The sequence below is a fragment of the Hyaena hyaena genome, unplaced genomic scaffold (genome assembly GCF_003009895.1).
Source record: "Hyaena hyaena isolate Hyena2069 unplaced genomic scaffold, ASM300989v1 scaffold_100, whole genome shotgun sequence".
Taxonomy (NCBI): domain Eukaryota; kingdom Metazoa; phylum Chordata; class Mammalia; order Carnivora; family Hyaenidae; genus Hyaena; species Hyaena hyaena.
Window position 1 is genome coordinate 2,779,482 of NW_024080732.1, and position 16,950 is coordinate 2,796,431.

Consider the following 16,950-nt stretch of genomic DNA (forward strand, 5'->3'; position numbering starts at 1 on the left):
GAGGAATGGGACAAAATACCTGCAAGTCACATATTTGATAAAGGATTAACATCCATAATTTATAAAGGTTGACACTTTAAAAATTAACAAATAAAAACATATAACAACAACAAAAACCCTGATTAAATAATGGACAAAAGGCTTGAATAGATACTTCTCCAAAGAAGATTTATAGATGGTCCTTAAGCACATGAAAAGATGTTCAAACATCACTATCATTAAGGAAATAGAATTCAAAATCTCAGTGAGATACCTACCACCTTGTACCCATTAGGATGCCAACTATCAAATCAATAGAAAATAAGTGTTGGCAAGCATGTGGAGTAAAGGAACTCTGTACCATCTGAAAGAATGTAAAATGGCATGGCCACTGTGGCAAGCAATTCCTCAAAAAATTTAAAGAATTACCATATGTTCCAGCATTGTACTTCTGAGTATATCTCCAAAGCAATTTGAAAACAAGGATTAAAGATATTTTTACACCCATGTCCATAGCAACATTATTCACAGTAGCCAAAGTGTGGAAGCAACCTAAGAGTTTCTTGATGCTTGAATGCTTAAACAAAATGGGTGAACACACACACATATACGTAAATACATACACAATGGAATATTACCGTAAAAGGAAGAAAATTCTGAAACATGGATGAACCTTTAGGACACTATGCTAAGTGAAATAAGACAGTCACAAAAAGACAAATACTTTATGATTTCACTTAAATGAGGTGTACCAAAGTTATGAAATTCATACAGACAGAAAATGGAATGGTGGTTGCTAGTGGCTGGAGGAGGAATAAATGAGAAGCTGTTATTTAACAGGTGTAGAGCTTCAGTTTGAGATGATGAAAATTCTGGATATAGTTGGTAATTTTGGTTTCACAACAGTGTGAATGTACTTAATGCCACTGAACTGTACCATTTTAAAACAGTAAATTTTTTAAGAAAGGAAATGCGCATATAAATGTAAATTCAGAAAGTACCCTCTTTAATTTTTCTGCCTGGAGAACTTCTCTTTATTATTGTCCATCTCCAATATCACATTTGTAGTGATGATTTCACATTGAGTGCAGTTGAGTAATATTTCAATTTTGGCATGAAAGAGGTTTTTGTTTTCTATTCTTCTGTTACTTCTCACCCTATTGACACACAGGCACACACAAGCACCATCAGTTTATATTTGATTTCGGTATTTGATTTCCACATAGCTGAGGCCCTTTGAGGTAATTTAATTTTTGAGTTTGGTTCTAGCTTAATTACTTTGTTAAAACTGAACAGCATTGTACTTCTGAGTATATCTTCAAAGTAATTTGAAAACAAGAATTCAAGATTTTGTTAAAAAATCCACTATGATGAGACTTATCAGAATGAGGTATTTTAAAATCTGCTCAATGTCTGGGTCAATGCAATGTTATTCAGATTTTGTAAATTTTAGGAAGCACTTGTTTTCCATTCTTTATGGAATTCCTTTGAAATACAAGACTTTAGTGGATTTGTCTGATTTTTTTTGTCACAGTAAATTACCTGTTTGAGTAAGGCAAAATGTCGGAAATTCACAATTTATAGTTACCTTTCAGAAAGAACATAGAAGTAGAAAGGTTATCTGCTCAGCAGTAGAGCATTTGTCATTCTTGAATTGCACCACCAAGTAGTGGACCTAGACATCCTGTAAGTTATATACTTTATTACTGAGAGAATAGATTAGTGTGAAGAGTGTTTGGGACAGTTTTGTAGGTTGTAAGGTTTTGAGATCTCTGAAATCTCAGCAAAAACTCCACTATGATTCTTTTTTTAAATGTACAAAATATTCAGGTATGAATCATTCTTTTCACAATCAAGACAGAGAGCCCTGTTGTGTCTCCTCCATTGTACTTTAACAAAGTACCATCATTTTGAAAATTCCTTAGTCATTCAGTGTACATAGAAAAATCCTAGTTAGGTGAGCTGTTTTATATAGAAATGAGCTAACTTTATTTATAGAATTATTTTTATCAAAATACTAATTTATATCTTCATGTGTATACAGTGGGAACAGTCTTCCTTATGGGGAAGCACTGGCTCTTAGGATATGTATAAAAACAATAAAATCTCATAATGATGCAGTCAGGAATCCAGATATAAAGTAATTGGTTCCTGTTCTGCGCCAATCCCGTATCTCAAATGGAGATCTGGCACAGGTTTTTCTGGGGACTAAGGAGATATGGGAAGAAGAGCAGGAATAACAGAGAAGGAGTGCATACTGCAAGGGTATAAGTGTGGCTGTCAAGGAAGGTCTTCACTTTATCTGATATCACTTGCATCCTGAAGTCCCAGCCAGCACAAGAGCATGCATATTTAAGCCAAAAAAAAAAAAAAAAAAGAAGCCACCACCAGATGGAGCCAGTCTGCATCTCAGACTACAGTAGATTTAATACCTGAGCTTGACAAGGTCATTTTCACTAAATTTCAAAATATCAAAAAATACTTGCTTTGCAGGATTGAATATTTTTAACCCTCATTTATTTTCAGAGTTTTGCTGAGCTATACTCTGTTGAACATTTATTATCGTTGTCTTATTTTTTTTAATACTCAGATATCCTAGAATACAAGCTGCTCTAACAACAGCCCTGTCTAAAAGAAATGTAGTGCATACCACATCATGTAATTTTAAAAATTTTAGTACCATATTATAAAAGTAAAAAGAAATGGATGAAATTAATTTTATAATGTATTTTTAAAATTTAATCCAGCATATCCAGAATATTATCATTTCAATATGTTATCAGAATAAAAAACTACTGAAACATGTCTTCTCCTTTTTTGTACTAAGCCTTTTGAAATCTGGTGTATATTTTTTTATTTACTGCACATCTCAATTTGGATTATCCACTTTTCAAGTTCTCAATAGCTATAATTGGCCAGTGGCTACCATATTAAACATTGTAATTCTACAAGCATCTTTTGGTTGATGTTTATATAAAGAAAAATTATAATTGTATCCCCAAAATTCAGTGCAACATTTTAAACAACACAATACATGTGGAAAGTGTCAGATGACGTTACAGTTTAAGGACAGTCATGTAGTCATTTTGAAAAGTATGCCCAGATGTCATTAAATAATTGTCTTAAACTAGTATGTTACTTATGCAAAAAGAGGTAGGAAGCATGAAAAGCATTTATTTGTTTGAAACACAATTATTTGGGGATATGGAAGCAATATTTTAAGCACCTTATATCCTATATGAGTGATTGTTGTTTATATGTAGGCATTTTTATTGTGCTTTGGCCACTTCTTAAGAAATTGAGATTGACATGTAATACACTGTATTATTTTTTTCCCTTTCAAGTACGATTTGGCGTTTTTTTGACCAAACATTGATTTCCAGAAATGAATTTTTTGCATTAAGAGGGACATGTCTTTTGATGTTAACTCTTTAAGTATAGTACTTTTGAAATTGTGTTTGTGTTGACTGAAATTAAAGGGTTTTCCATAGTGCTTCAGGATTTTAAAACCATTTGATCCTACATTCATTTTAAAAAGTGTTTTAAACTTTCAGCTTAAAATACAAAATTCATTACATGTTATGAAATTTTTACACATTTTCATATCAGCATATTATTACTTTTATAGATCTCAGAATAATCTTCTATCTCACTTTGGTATTAAAGAGTACTCTATGAAGTAGACAACTTAAAATAAAAACTTTTATTATCTATAGCCACTTTTTTGTATGAATGAAAATTTTTACAAAACTGTGTAGCCATTCAAAGTACAAAATTAAACAGAATGCTGAGGCTGACTACATTGTGATACACAGTCCAAGTTTTATATATATACTGTGTGTTTATAAAAACCATTCCACCATTCCAGTTGATATACTTTATAATAAATATTATACATTAAAATTTATGAAGCAGAATATGCTTCATCAACTTCATACTCAGATTTTGTTTAGTTTACTCCCTGCAAAATATTAAACAAGCTTGGAAACAATGTATATAGTAGTAATTTTTCTAGCTGTTCATTTTTAAAACACTTAGCATAATTCCTAGGATAATCATTTTTTTCTATTCTCAGCTCAAAACCCTGCAAAATTAGTAATCACCAAATATTGAGGGTAGCTTTATGAATAAATTTTGAGGTCACGCACTTAATAGCTTATTAACTCTTAATCTCTGTCCTATTTTTCTCCTTCAGAATGAAAAATAGTACTATGGGTACAATAATCTTAACTTTGTGCATGGAAGAAGAAAAACTGCACAATTTACTATTATTTTTCTCTTGGACTTACTAATTTTGAAGCAGTCACAATTGTTTTATAAATAGCCATGTGCAGAGCACCTGGGTGGCTCAGTTGGTTAAGCAGTGACTTCAGCTCAGGTCATGATCTCACCGTTCCTGAGTTCAAGCCCCATGTTGGGCTCTGTGCTGACAGCTCAGATTCTGTGTCTCCCTCTCTCTGTCCCTCCCCCTCTCATGCTCTGTCTCTATTTCTCAAAAATGAATAAATGTTAAAAAATAAAATAAAATAAATAGCCATGTGTATCATGTGCTGTCTTTTAAGAATGTGGCTGATACACATTGCAAATACATTTAATAAAATCAAACCTATCAAAATTTATATTTCTGATGATTATATAATTTAATAATATAGAATGGTATAGTGAAAAACTAAGTCTAATATTTGTAAGCACTTTATATACAGGTGAAATTAGAAAGGAGATGTATTTGCTTCAGGTAAATAGATTTTGGCTTGCACATACTGAAATATGCTTTGTGTACTCAGTTGCACAAACATAAAAAATTACGTAAGACACTACACACAATAGAGGGATTTTAAATATACAATATTTGAATGTGAAACTGCAATTCTTTTTTTAATGCAAGGGAATTTTTTTTTTTCAAATGAATACAAATGTATATCTTAACAGTATTAAATCTTCATAGTGACAGTAGAATAACCTATTTGAAACTAGGAATCTTCGTTCTGGACTGATTCCAAACTATGAAAGATCTATAACACTCTGTATTGATATTATCGTGATCCCGTTTACAAACAAATAATTTTTCATTACAAAAATAAGACATAGAAAGTAGAAGTAACCCAGATAACTTTCAGAAAAGAAATAAAAAATACCTTTTTAAAATATTTTTAGTTTATTTTCTGAAAGTGAGAGAAAGAGTAGGGGATGGGCAGAGAGAGAAGAGAGAGAATCCCAAGCACGCTCCCCCCACTGTCAGCGCAGAACCCAGTGTGGGGCTCAGGTTCATGAACCATAAGAACATGACCTGAGCTAAAATCAAGAGTCAGTTGCTTAACCAACTGAGCCACCCAGGTGCCACCCAAAAATATCGTGAGATAAATGAAAATGGAAAAACAACATACCAAACTTATGGGATGCATGAAAAGCAATTCTAAGAGTGAAGTTTATGGTAATAAATGCCTCTGTGAAGTAAAAGGTAAGATCTCAAATACACAACATTATTTTATACCTCAAGGGATTAGAAAAATAACAGACTAAACCCTAAATTAGAAGGAAAGCAAAAGAAATAACTAACATCAGAGTGGAAATAAAGTCTAAAACGGATAATAGAAAAGATCAATGAAACAAAGAGCTCAATTTTTAAAAAGTTAAATAATAGACATAGGAAGAAGACTCAAATAAAGAAAATTAGAAATGAAATAGACATTACAACTGATATCACAGAAATACAATCAATCATAAAATACTATTTTATGCCAACAAATTAGAGTAAAAAAAAAAATCCCTAGAAATGAGCATCCTGCCACGACTAAATCATGTGGGGGGGGGCAGAGGAACACACAGAAAAACCAACAGGCAGATTACTAGTAAGGAGAGCAAATCAGCAAGCAAATACTTCCCAAAAAAATAAAAGTCCATGACCTGATGTTTTCACTGGTGAATTCTATAAAACATCAATGAATTAATGACAATCCTTCTAATACTATTCTAAAAAATAAGAAGGAGGGAAAACTTTTTAAATCCTTTTACAGGGGCACCTGGGTGGCTCAGTCGGTTGGGCATCTGACTTCGGCTCAGGTCATGGTCTCGCGGTTAGTGGGTTCCAGCCCTGCATCGGGCTCTGTGCTGACAGCTGGCTCAGAGCCTGGAGCCTGTGTCGGATTCTGTCTCTCCCTGTCTCTCTTACCCTCCCCTGCTCACGCTGTCTCTCTCTCTCTCATAAATAAAACATTTAAAAAAGTTTTTTTAATAAAAATAAAATCCTTTTACAAAGCCAGCATTACCCTGATACCAAAGCCAGACAAGGATACAGGGGGGGAAAAAGTCCCAATTCCTAATAAACATAGATGCAAAAGATCCTCAATAAAATATTAGCAAACTGAATGCAACAGCACTTAAAAAGATCATACTCCATGATAAGATGGAATTTATTCTAGAGATACAAGGATGGTTGAACATCTACAAATCAATAAATGTGATATACTTCATGATCAAAATGAAGTCTAAAAACTATATTTTTGTTTTAGTAAACTCAGAAAAAGCATTTGATAATATTTAACATCTTTTTAAGATGACTCTCAAAACTAGGTAGAGAGTTTGTACCTCAACATATTAAAGGCTATATGTGACAACTGAATATCTTATATCCTGTTCAACAATGAAATGCTAAAATCATTTCCACTAAGATCAGGAACAATACCCAAGAATGCCCACTCTTGACAATTTATTCAACATAGTTCTGGAAGTCTTAGCCAGAAAAGTTAGGCAAAAAAAGAAATAAAAGACATACAAATCAAAAACGAAGAAGTGGGGGGCCTGGGTGGCTCAGTTGGTTAAGATTCTGACTTCATATTAGGTCAGGATTTCAAGGTTTGTAAGTTCGAGACCCACATCAAGGCTCTTTCCTCTCAGCACAGAGCCCCCTTTGGATCCTCTGTCTCCCTCTCTCTCCACCCCTCCTCTGCTCATTCTCTCTCTCTCAAAAATAAATAAACTTTTTAAAAATTCTTTTAAAAATTTAAAAATAAAAGTATCTCTGTTTGGAGATGACATATTAAAACTAGAAAACCCTATAAGACTTCAACAGAATCATTATTAGATTTAATAAATGAACTCAGTAAAGTTGCACAATATACATAAAATCAAAATACAAAAATCATTTGTGTTTCTGTGTAATGACAATGAACTATAAGAGCGGATGTTAAGTAAATCCCAAGTACAATAGCATCCAAGCCAGTAAAATACTGTTATAAATATTTAAAAAATATTATTTTAACGTTCTATTCATTTTTTTTTTTTTTTTGAGAGAGAGTGCAAGTAGGGGAGGGACAGGGAGAGACAGAGACAGAACCATGCTCTGAGCTGTCAGCACAGAACCAGACACAGGGCTCAGACCCACAGACTGTGAGATCATGACCTGAGCTGAAGTCAGACGCTTAACCGACTTAGCCAACCAGGTCCCCAGGAATAAATTTAGTGAAGGAAGTGAAAGGCTGTACATTGAAAACTATAAGGCACTGATAAAAGAAATTGAAGAGGGCACAATTAAATGGGGAAAAGTATTTAGAGTCTGTTGATTGCCGTAATCATATTGCTGAAGTGTCTGTACTACCCAAAGCAATCTATGGATTCAGTGCAGTCCCTATCAAAATTACCCATACCACTTTTTCACAGAAATAGAACAATCCTAAAATTTGCCTGGAACCACAAAAGATGTCAAATAGTCAAACCTATTTAAATTTTATTTTATTTATTATATACTCTTTATTATATACTCTTTAATCCCTATCCCCTATTTCACCTATAAGCCCACCCACCTCCCCTCTGGTAACCATCAGTTTGTTTGCTATTGTTAAGAATCTGTTCTTTGGTTTTCTCTTTTTATTTTTCCTTTAGTCATTTGTTTTGTGTCTTACTACCACACATGTAAGATCATTTGTCTTTCTCTGACTGCCTTATTTGGCTTAGCATTATACTACTTCCAGCCATGTTGTTGCAAATGGCAAGATTTCATTTCTTTTTTATGGCTGAGTAATATTCCAGTGTGAGCATAAATGCACGTGTGTGTGTGTGTATTATACCCCTTTCATTTTTGCTGGTTATTTCTTGCACTGTGCAGCTGTTTTTCATTTTCATATATTTCTAATAGCCTATTTTTATTTTTGTTTCCCTTGCCTTAGGAGACATACCTAGAAAAATATTGCTGTAGCTGATGTCAGAAAGTTATTGCCTATGTTCTCTTATATGATTTTTATGGTTAGGGTTCACACATTTAGGCCTTTAATCCATTTTGAGTTTATTTTTGTGTATGGTGAAAAAAAGTGGCCTGGTTTCATTCTTTTGCATGTAGGTATCCAGTTTTCCTAGCACCATTTGTTGAAGAGACTATCTTCAGTCCACAAAACTGAAAGGCAACCTACAGAATAGGAAAAAATATTTGCAAATACATAACTGATAAAGGATTAGTATCCAAAATATATAATGAATTTATTAAACTAAACCCAAGAAGCAAATAATCCAGTTAAAAAAAATGAGCAGAAGACATGGACCTTTTTACAAAGAAGACATACAGATGGGCAACAAACGCATGAAAATATGCTCAACTTCACTCATCATCAGGGAAATGCAACTCAAAACTATAATGAGATAATAACCTCATACCTGTCAGAATAACTAAAATTAACAACACAAGAAACAACAGGCATTGGCAAGGATGCAGAGAAAGGGGAAGCATCTCATGCTGTTGGTAGAAATACAAAGTGATGCAGCTAGTGTAGAAAACAATATGCAGACTCTTCAAAAAGTTAAAAATAGAACAATCCTGGGGCACTTGTGTGACACAGTCAGTTGAACACCAACTTCAGCTCAGGTAATGATCTCACAGTCCATGAGTTCGAGCCCCGCATCGGGCTTCGTGCTGACAGCTCAGAGCCTGGAGCCCTTTTTAGATTCTGTATCCCTGTCTCTGTCTGCCCCTCCCCAACTCATGCTCGCTCTCTCTTTCGCTCTCTCTCTCTCTCAAAAATAAAATAAATATTAAAAAAAATAGAACTACCCTACGATTCAGGAATTGTACTCCTAAGCATTTACCCAACTGATACAAAAATACTAATTGGAAGAGGTAATGCACTTTGATGTTTACAGCAGCATTATCTACAATAGCCACATTTTAAAGCAGCCCAAGTGTTCATTGACTAATGAATTAAAAGAAGATTTGGTGTATGTATACACACACACACGCTATGGAATATTAGCATCAAAGGGAAAGAAATCTTGCCATTTGCAATGATGTGGATGGAGTTAGAAAGGATTATACTAAACGAAATACATCAGAGAAAGATAAATACCATATGATTTCACTCGTGGAATGTAAGAAAAAAAATCAACAAAGGGGAAAAAAGAGCAAACCAGGAAACAGACTTTTTTTTTTTTTTATCATTTAAATAATTTTTTTTTTATTTTTTTTTTTTTACAAATAGTTTATTGTCAAATTAGTTTCTACATAACACTCAGTGCTCATCCCCAAAGTGCCCTCCTTCATGCCCATCCCCCCCTCCCCCCCACATCCATCAGTCCTCAGTTTTTGTCAGCATTCAAGAGTCTCTCATGGTTTGCCTCTCTCCCTTTCCCCCACCATTTCCGCCCTTCTTCTCCCCCTTGGTCCTCCGTCAAGTTCCTCCTAATCCTCCTATACGTGCAAACATATGGTATTTGTCCTTCTCTGCCGGAAACAGACTCTTAACTATAGAGAACAAACTGATGGTTACCAGAATGGGGGGCAGATTGGGGGATGTGTTAAACAAGTGATGGGGGTGAAGGAGTACACATTGGCATGATGAGTACTGAATAATGTATAGAAGTGTTAAATCACTATTTTGTACACCTGGAATTAATATTATACAGTATTGTATAATATTGACTAACTGGAATTTAAATAAAAAAATTTTTAAAAGGCTATCTTTTTTTCCATTGGATATTCATTCCTCCCTTGTTGAGGATTGACTGACCATATAGTTCTGAGTTCATTTCTGAGTTTTCTGTTATGTTCCATTGATCCCAGTTGTCTGTATTTATGCCAGTACCATACTGTTTTGATTACTACAGCTTTATAGTATCACTTGAAGACTAGAATTGTAATATATCCAGTTTTGTATTTCTTTTTCAAGGTTGCTCTGGCTGTATGGAGTCTTTTGTGGTCTATACAAATTTTAGGATTCTTTTTTTTTTAAGTTTATTTATTTATTTTGAGGCAGACAGCAGGGGAGGGACAGAGAAAAACCCAAGTAGGCTCCACGCTGCCAGCACAGAGCCCAAGGTGGGGCTTGATCTCACAAACTGAGCCAAAATCAAGTCAGATGCTTAACTGACTGAGCCACCCAGGCACCCCAATAATTCTTTATTCCAGATTTGTGGAAAGTGCTGGTGGTATTTTAATAGGCATTGCATTAAATCTGTAGATTGCTTTAGGTAGTTTGAATATTTTAAAACTTTTGTTCTTCCGGGGGCACCTGGGTGGCTTAGTCGGTTAAGCGTCCGACTTTCACTTAGGTCATGATCTCGCGGTTCGTGGGTTCGAGCCCCACGTCGGGCTCTGTGCTGACAGCCAGCTCAGAGCCTGGAGCCTGTTTCGGATTCTGTGTCTCCCCCTCTCTCTCTGACCCTCCCCTGCTCACACTGTCTCTCTCTCTCTCCTAGAAATAAATAAAACATTAAAAAATTTAAAAAAAAATTTTTTGTTCTTCCAAACCATGAGCATGAGCATGAAGTGTCTTTCCTTCTTTGCATTGTCTTGAACTTCATTTATCAGTATATTTTTTTAATTTTTATTTTTTTAGTTTGAGAGAATGTGCGGGAGGGCAAAGAGAGAGAATCCCAAGTGGGGTCTGCACTGTCAGTGAGAAGCCCGATTCAAGGCTCAAACTCCATGAACCGTGAGATCATGACCTGAGCCAAAATCAACAGTTACGTTTATCCAGCTTGACCACCCTACCACTCCTTTTTATCAATGTTTTAAGGTTTTCAGAGCACAAGTCTTTCATCTAGTTAGTTATGTATGTTTATTGCTAGGTATCTTACTGTTAAATGGAATTATTTTCTTAATTTCTCTTTCTGCTGCTTCATGACAGTATAGGAATTCAATTGATTTTGTATCCGCAACTTTATTGAATTCATTTATCAGTTCGGGTAATTGTTTGGTGAAGTCTTTAGGGTTTCTGTAAATAGTATCAGGTCATATGCAAATAGTAAAAGTTTGAATTCTTCCTTACCAATATGGATATCTTTTATTTTTTTATACTGTTTAATTTCTATGGCTAAGATTTCCAGTACTATGTTGAATAAGAGTAGTGAAAGTGGACATTCTTGTTTTGTTCCTCACCTGACCAGAAAAGCTTTTTATTTTTTTCCATTGTGAATGATTTTAGCTATGGGTTTTCATATGAAGCCTTTATTATATTGAGATATGTTAGCTCTAGAAAGACTTTGCAGAGGATTTTTGTCATGAATGGAAGTTGTACTCATAGAAAGCTTTTTCTGCATCTATTGAAATGTGTTTTTTATCCTTTCTCTTATTGCTGTAATGTATCTTGTTGACTGTTTTGCAAATATTGAACCACACTTGCATGCTCACAATAAATCCCACTTGATCATGATGCATGATTTTTCAAAATATATTGTTGGCTTTACTTTTCTAATATTTTGTTGAGAAGTTTGCATCTATATTCATGAGAGATACTGGACCATAGTTCCCTTTTTGTGGTATCTGACCACAGCAATCTTCAGAAACAAAGCTGGAGGCATTATAATTCCTGATTTCAAGCAATATTACAAATCTGTAGTAATCAACAGTTTGATATTGACATAAAAAAAAACAATGACACACAGATCAATGGAACAGAATAAAGAGCCTAGAAATAAACTCATAGAATTTGTTCAATTAATTTTTGACAAGACAGAAAAGAATATACAATGGGAAAAAGATTATTCCTCCAATAAATGATTTTTAGGAAAATTGGATATCCAAATGGAAAAGAATGAAATTGGACCTCTATCTTCTACTTTACACAAAAATCAACTCAAAATGTATAAAATCTTTGAACGTAAGACCTGAAACCATAAAACCCCTAGAGGAAAACCTAAAGAGTATGCTCCTTGACATTGGCCTTGATAGTGAATTTTTATATTTAGGAACAAGAGCAAAATTAAGTGAGACCATATCAAACTAAATAGTTCCATACAACAAACAAAGGAAACCATTCACAAAATAAAAAGGCAACCTACTAAATGGTAAAAGATATTTATACTGTTGGTGGAATGTTAACCTGTACAGCTGCTATGGCAAACAGCATGGAGGTTTCTCAACAAATTAAAAATAGAACTACCAATAATCCCACTTCTGAATATATAGCCAAAGAACACAAAATAATTCTCTGAGACAATTGCCTGTATCTCATATTTATAGCAGAATTATTTATAATATCTAAAGTATGGGGAAAACCTAAATGTCTATCTACAAGTGTATGGATACAACTATATATACACAGTGGAATATTATGCACCCTTATTAAAAAGTGAAGTTCTGTCATAGGCAGCAGGCATGAATGAATCTGGAAGCCATTATGCTAATTGAAGTAAGACAGACAAAAAGAGATAATTACACGGTATACCTTGTGATATTGTAATATGTGGAATTTTAAAAGAGTTGAATTCACAACAATGAAGAACATAAGTCACTTTCAGGAGTTGAGTTGTGAGGGAAGTAGGGAACAGGTGGTAAAAGAATATAATTTTTTCTGTTATAAGATAGAAACAGTCTAAGGAAGTAATGTATACACCATGTTGAGTACAGGTGATAACAGTATATTAAATAATTGAAATTTTTCTGAGACTAGAATTTAAATATCTTCACACACAAAATATATGTATATATATGTAAATATGTGAGGTGAAGAGTGTGTTAACTCAATGAGGGACTCCTTTCATGATATATATTAAATCCTCATACTGTGTAATTTAAATATCTCACATTAAATAGTCAACTACACTCAAAAAATTTTTTTAATTTTTTTTTAATGTTTTATTTATTTCTGAGAGAGAGAGACAATGTGAGCAGGGGAGGATCAGAGAGAGAGGGAGATACAGAATCTGAAGCAGGCTCCATGCTCTGAGTCAGCTGCAGCACAGAGCCCGACACGGGACTCAAATCCATGAACCGTGAGATCTTGACCTGAGCCAAAGTTGGACCCTTAACCAACTGAGCCATCCAGGCACCCCTCAAAATTTTTTTAATAAAGCAACATAGAAGAGGAAATCTGAGGGGCGCCTGGGTGGCTCAGTCAGTTAAGCATCTGACTTCGGCTCAAGTTATGATCTCATGGTTCGTGGGTTCGAGCCCCGCGTTGGGCCCTGTGCTGACAGCTAGCTCAGAGCCTGGAGCCTATTTCAGATTCTGTATCTCCCTCTCTTTCTGACCCTCCCCTGCTCATGCTGTGTGTGTGTGTCTCTCTCTCAGAAATAAATAAAACAGTAAATTTTTTTTAAAAAGAGGAAATCTGATCCATACAGTAATAAATTATAATTTTCAAGGAATTTTTGCAGTCTTCAGAAGATAATTTTGTGAAAATCAATAGTGACCATTAGTTTAAAATAAATTAATAAATAATTAAATCTCTTACCTGCATAAATCAGTAATTCCAGAGGGAGAGGAAGACGGCATCAGACTAGGAGGACCCTAGGCTCATTTTGCCCTAGGAACACAACTAGATAACTTACGAATCATCCTAAATAACCCAGAAATTGACATGAAGACTGACAACACACTCCACAACTTAAGGGAGAGAAGAATCCCCATCAAAGAAGGTAGCAAGTACAGAGGTGTGGTTTAGCAGAGAACCTGATTCCAGGTGCTATGAGGGGAGAGAGTTGTGGTCACAGAGAAGGATGAGAGAGAGAGAGAGGAACAACAGGGAACACACAAGGAGAATATTTCCTCAAAGCCATTGATTTGAAAAACAAGACAGACTGGATGTCATGAGAACTTCCTTAGAACCTGTATTTTTTTTAATGTTTATTTTTAAGATAGAGTGATCAAGGGAGAAGGGGCAGAGAGAGAGGGAGACAGAGAACCTGAAGGAGGCTCTCCACTGTCAGCATAGAGCCTGATGCGGGGCTCCAACCCATGACCTTTGAGATCATGACCTGAGCCAGATACTTAACCAACTAAGCCTCCCAGGTGACCCAAAAGCCTGGATTTTTAATGGTCAGGGGGCTTTGCTGGGATACAGCCCAGAGGGCACAATGCTGCTCCTGGAGAGAAGGCAGGCAAACCAACCAGAAAGGCAGCACTATAGAAACAGCAATCTGAAAAATGCCTGGGGCTCCCAAGAGGGAGATTATTCACTCTTCTTGGGGCATGTGCCTAAAGGGCAGCATTCACAGAGATATTTCTTCAGGAACAAAGGCGCTGGCCAGTGCCATTTCCATCCCTGGCTCCTCAGCAAAAACAGAACCACTTATAGGAAGTAGCATATTGCCAACACTGGCTGCCTAACTTGCATATACCAGGCCCCAACTCGCTACATTATGATGGGACTGCCCTTATCAGGTAAGCTTGCCTCATTCCCAGCATGTCAGGCGCCAACCCCAGGTGACCAGCAGAAACCACTGCCCACACCATGTCTACTGACCAGTGTTCTGGAGGAGGTTGTGTCAGGTCTCATTTTATAAGCAGACCAATACAAATTTACATACAACCTGCCACATTCAGGCCATGGAACAAACACTGCTCATAGAAGGCAAGGAGAGCCTCTGCAGAAGACCAGCCTGAAGGATACAGCAGCCAAACACAATAGCAGAACAGAGACAGCACACCCCAGAAAAAAAAATCCCTGAATCTCCAGGGCCAGGACACATCCAGGGCCTGATGTTCTTGCATCATTCCTGATGCAATAAACAGCAGGCTGTAAGTAGTAGAGGAACGATGACTTAGAAGACAAAATAATTGAAAGAAATGAAGCTGAACAAAAGAATTATGCAACATGAGAATGGACTTAGAAAACTCCGTGGTTCCATCAAGCATAATAACATATTATAGGAGTGACAAAAGAAGAAGACAGAAAATGCAGAAAATGGGGCAGAAAATTTATTTGAGCAAAGAATAAATGAAAACATCCCTAATCTTGGGAAGGAAAAAGACATCCAGATCCAGGAGACACGGAGAACTCCCATCAAAAGCAACAAAAACAGGCCAACACCAAGACATATTGTAATTAAATTTACCAAATGTAGTGATAAAAAAATTTTAAAGCAGCAAGAAAAAAGATTATCTTATAATAATCAAATAGCAATGAAAAAAGAAACCACATTTTTAATTTGATCACCAAATATACACCTTTGATAATTGTTAATTTTGTGGTTTATTTTAAATATATTTTCGTGCTGGTTATTTTGAAGTTTAATTAAGAATCTTTAATAATGAATGTCTACTAAGCAATAAAAACAGGTGAGCCAGGAAATTCAAACAGGTGAACTAAGACAAATGTTCTTAATTCGGTGGTGTATTTTTCAGCATCATATCAATTTATTAGCTTTCATCTTCTTTTCACCTCTCTTTATTAATTGAATATAACCATCCGTTATCTGCCTCCTTCATACTAAATGTACATTACAAGATTTGCCCTGCTTAAAGAAACAGATTCACAAAAGACGGACAGTTGATTTTCTCAGTGGTGCCCCCATACTTTTATGGCAGTTGAGAAAATAGTAGCTAGAAGATGCCAAAGTACTAAATGACACCACCATCCTATCACATTGATAGCTTTGCTGGGGGTTTCAGTAAGATATTAACCTGGTTATTTGGTGGATGTGGTTCAGTATTATTCATTGTACTTAATCTATAATTATTCATTGTATTCTGTGTATTTGGTGATGTGCTAAAACATGTAAAAATTAAAATCAAATGATTTCTGTGAAAGAATCCTCTTTTGAAAGAAGACAGATATGAAGCATATGAATAAGATAAGAAGGTATGAAGTTGGTAGGAAGAGCAAAGGCTTTAGAGATTTTGCAGTCATATCCTTACCATCTCTCTCTTTGATTACTAGATCTGTGGCCTTGGGAATTTATTTAAACTCTCTGAGTCTGCTTTCTTATCTGTAATATAGGATACTAATATCCATCTTACAAGATTGTTATGAACATTAATACTTGACACAAAGACACATAGTAAGAGCTATTATTACAGTGTTTTTATCAAGACTGATGGACTATTGGAAAACATGATAGTATATTACACTAAACTTTTTTCACTGAATATTGTGTTAGGTGCTCAAACTGTGTTCTCTCCCTTTAGAGATGATGAAGAGAAAAAAAAATCTCCATCTGAAGGTACTGATGAGAAGGCTAATGGAACACATCCAAAGACCATCAGTCGTATTGGGAGTACTACTAACCCATTCTTAGACATTCCTCATGACCCAAATGCTGCTGTATACAAGAGTGGATTCTTGGCTCGGAAAATCCATGCAGATATGGATGGAAAGAAGAGTAAGCATAATTTGTTGTTGTCGTTTTCTATTTCAGTTATTTCGTTTTGAGGCTCAAAATGTAAAGTGAATGTATTTGAAGTAAAGTCAAAGATGAAGAAAAATTATATTAGGTTTATCTAGGGAAGTATTACTGAAGTTTAATGATGCCTCTAACCCTAAGTCAGAAATCCATTGTCTCACCTGATACTCTCCAAGTAGAATTATAGAACTTCAGAAATAGAAGACCTCTTACAGATTAGTCCTGTCTAGCCTTATATTCATTTATTTACTCTTGCCTTCAACAAATAATTTTGAGCACTTACTGTGTACTAGGCATCAAAAATATAGCAATGAATAGGATGGACAAGGTATCTGTCTTCATGAAGTTTACATCTCTCATGGTTGTGAGAGATGAATGAATTTATAACACATAGAATAATCAATATTGTAAGATCCCAGAAACAAA

At 35.1% G+C, this 16,950-nt stretch overlaps 1 protein-coding gene across 3 annotated transcripts in view; it reads left to right on the forward strand.

The window, feature by feature from the left end:
- Positions 1-16,950, forward strand: part of PSD3 (pleckstrin and Sec7 domain containing 3) — a 380,191-nt gene that overhangs the window by 210,227 nt on the left and 153,014 nt on the right. For all 3 annotated transcript variants that reach the window (XM_039235608.1, XM_039235607.1, XM_039235606.1), the window contains exon 8: positions 16,310-16,503. In XM_039235608.1, the coding sequence (XP_039091539.1) occupies positions 16,310-16,503 (194 nt within the window). The remainder of the gene's footprint in view (positions 1-16,309; positions 16,504-16,950) is intronic.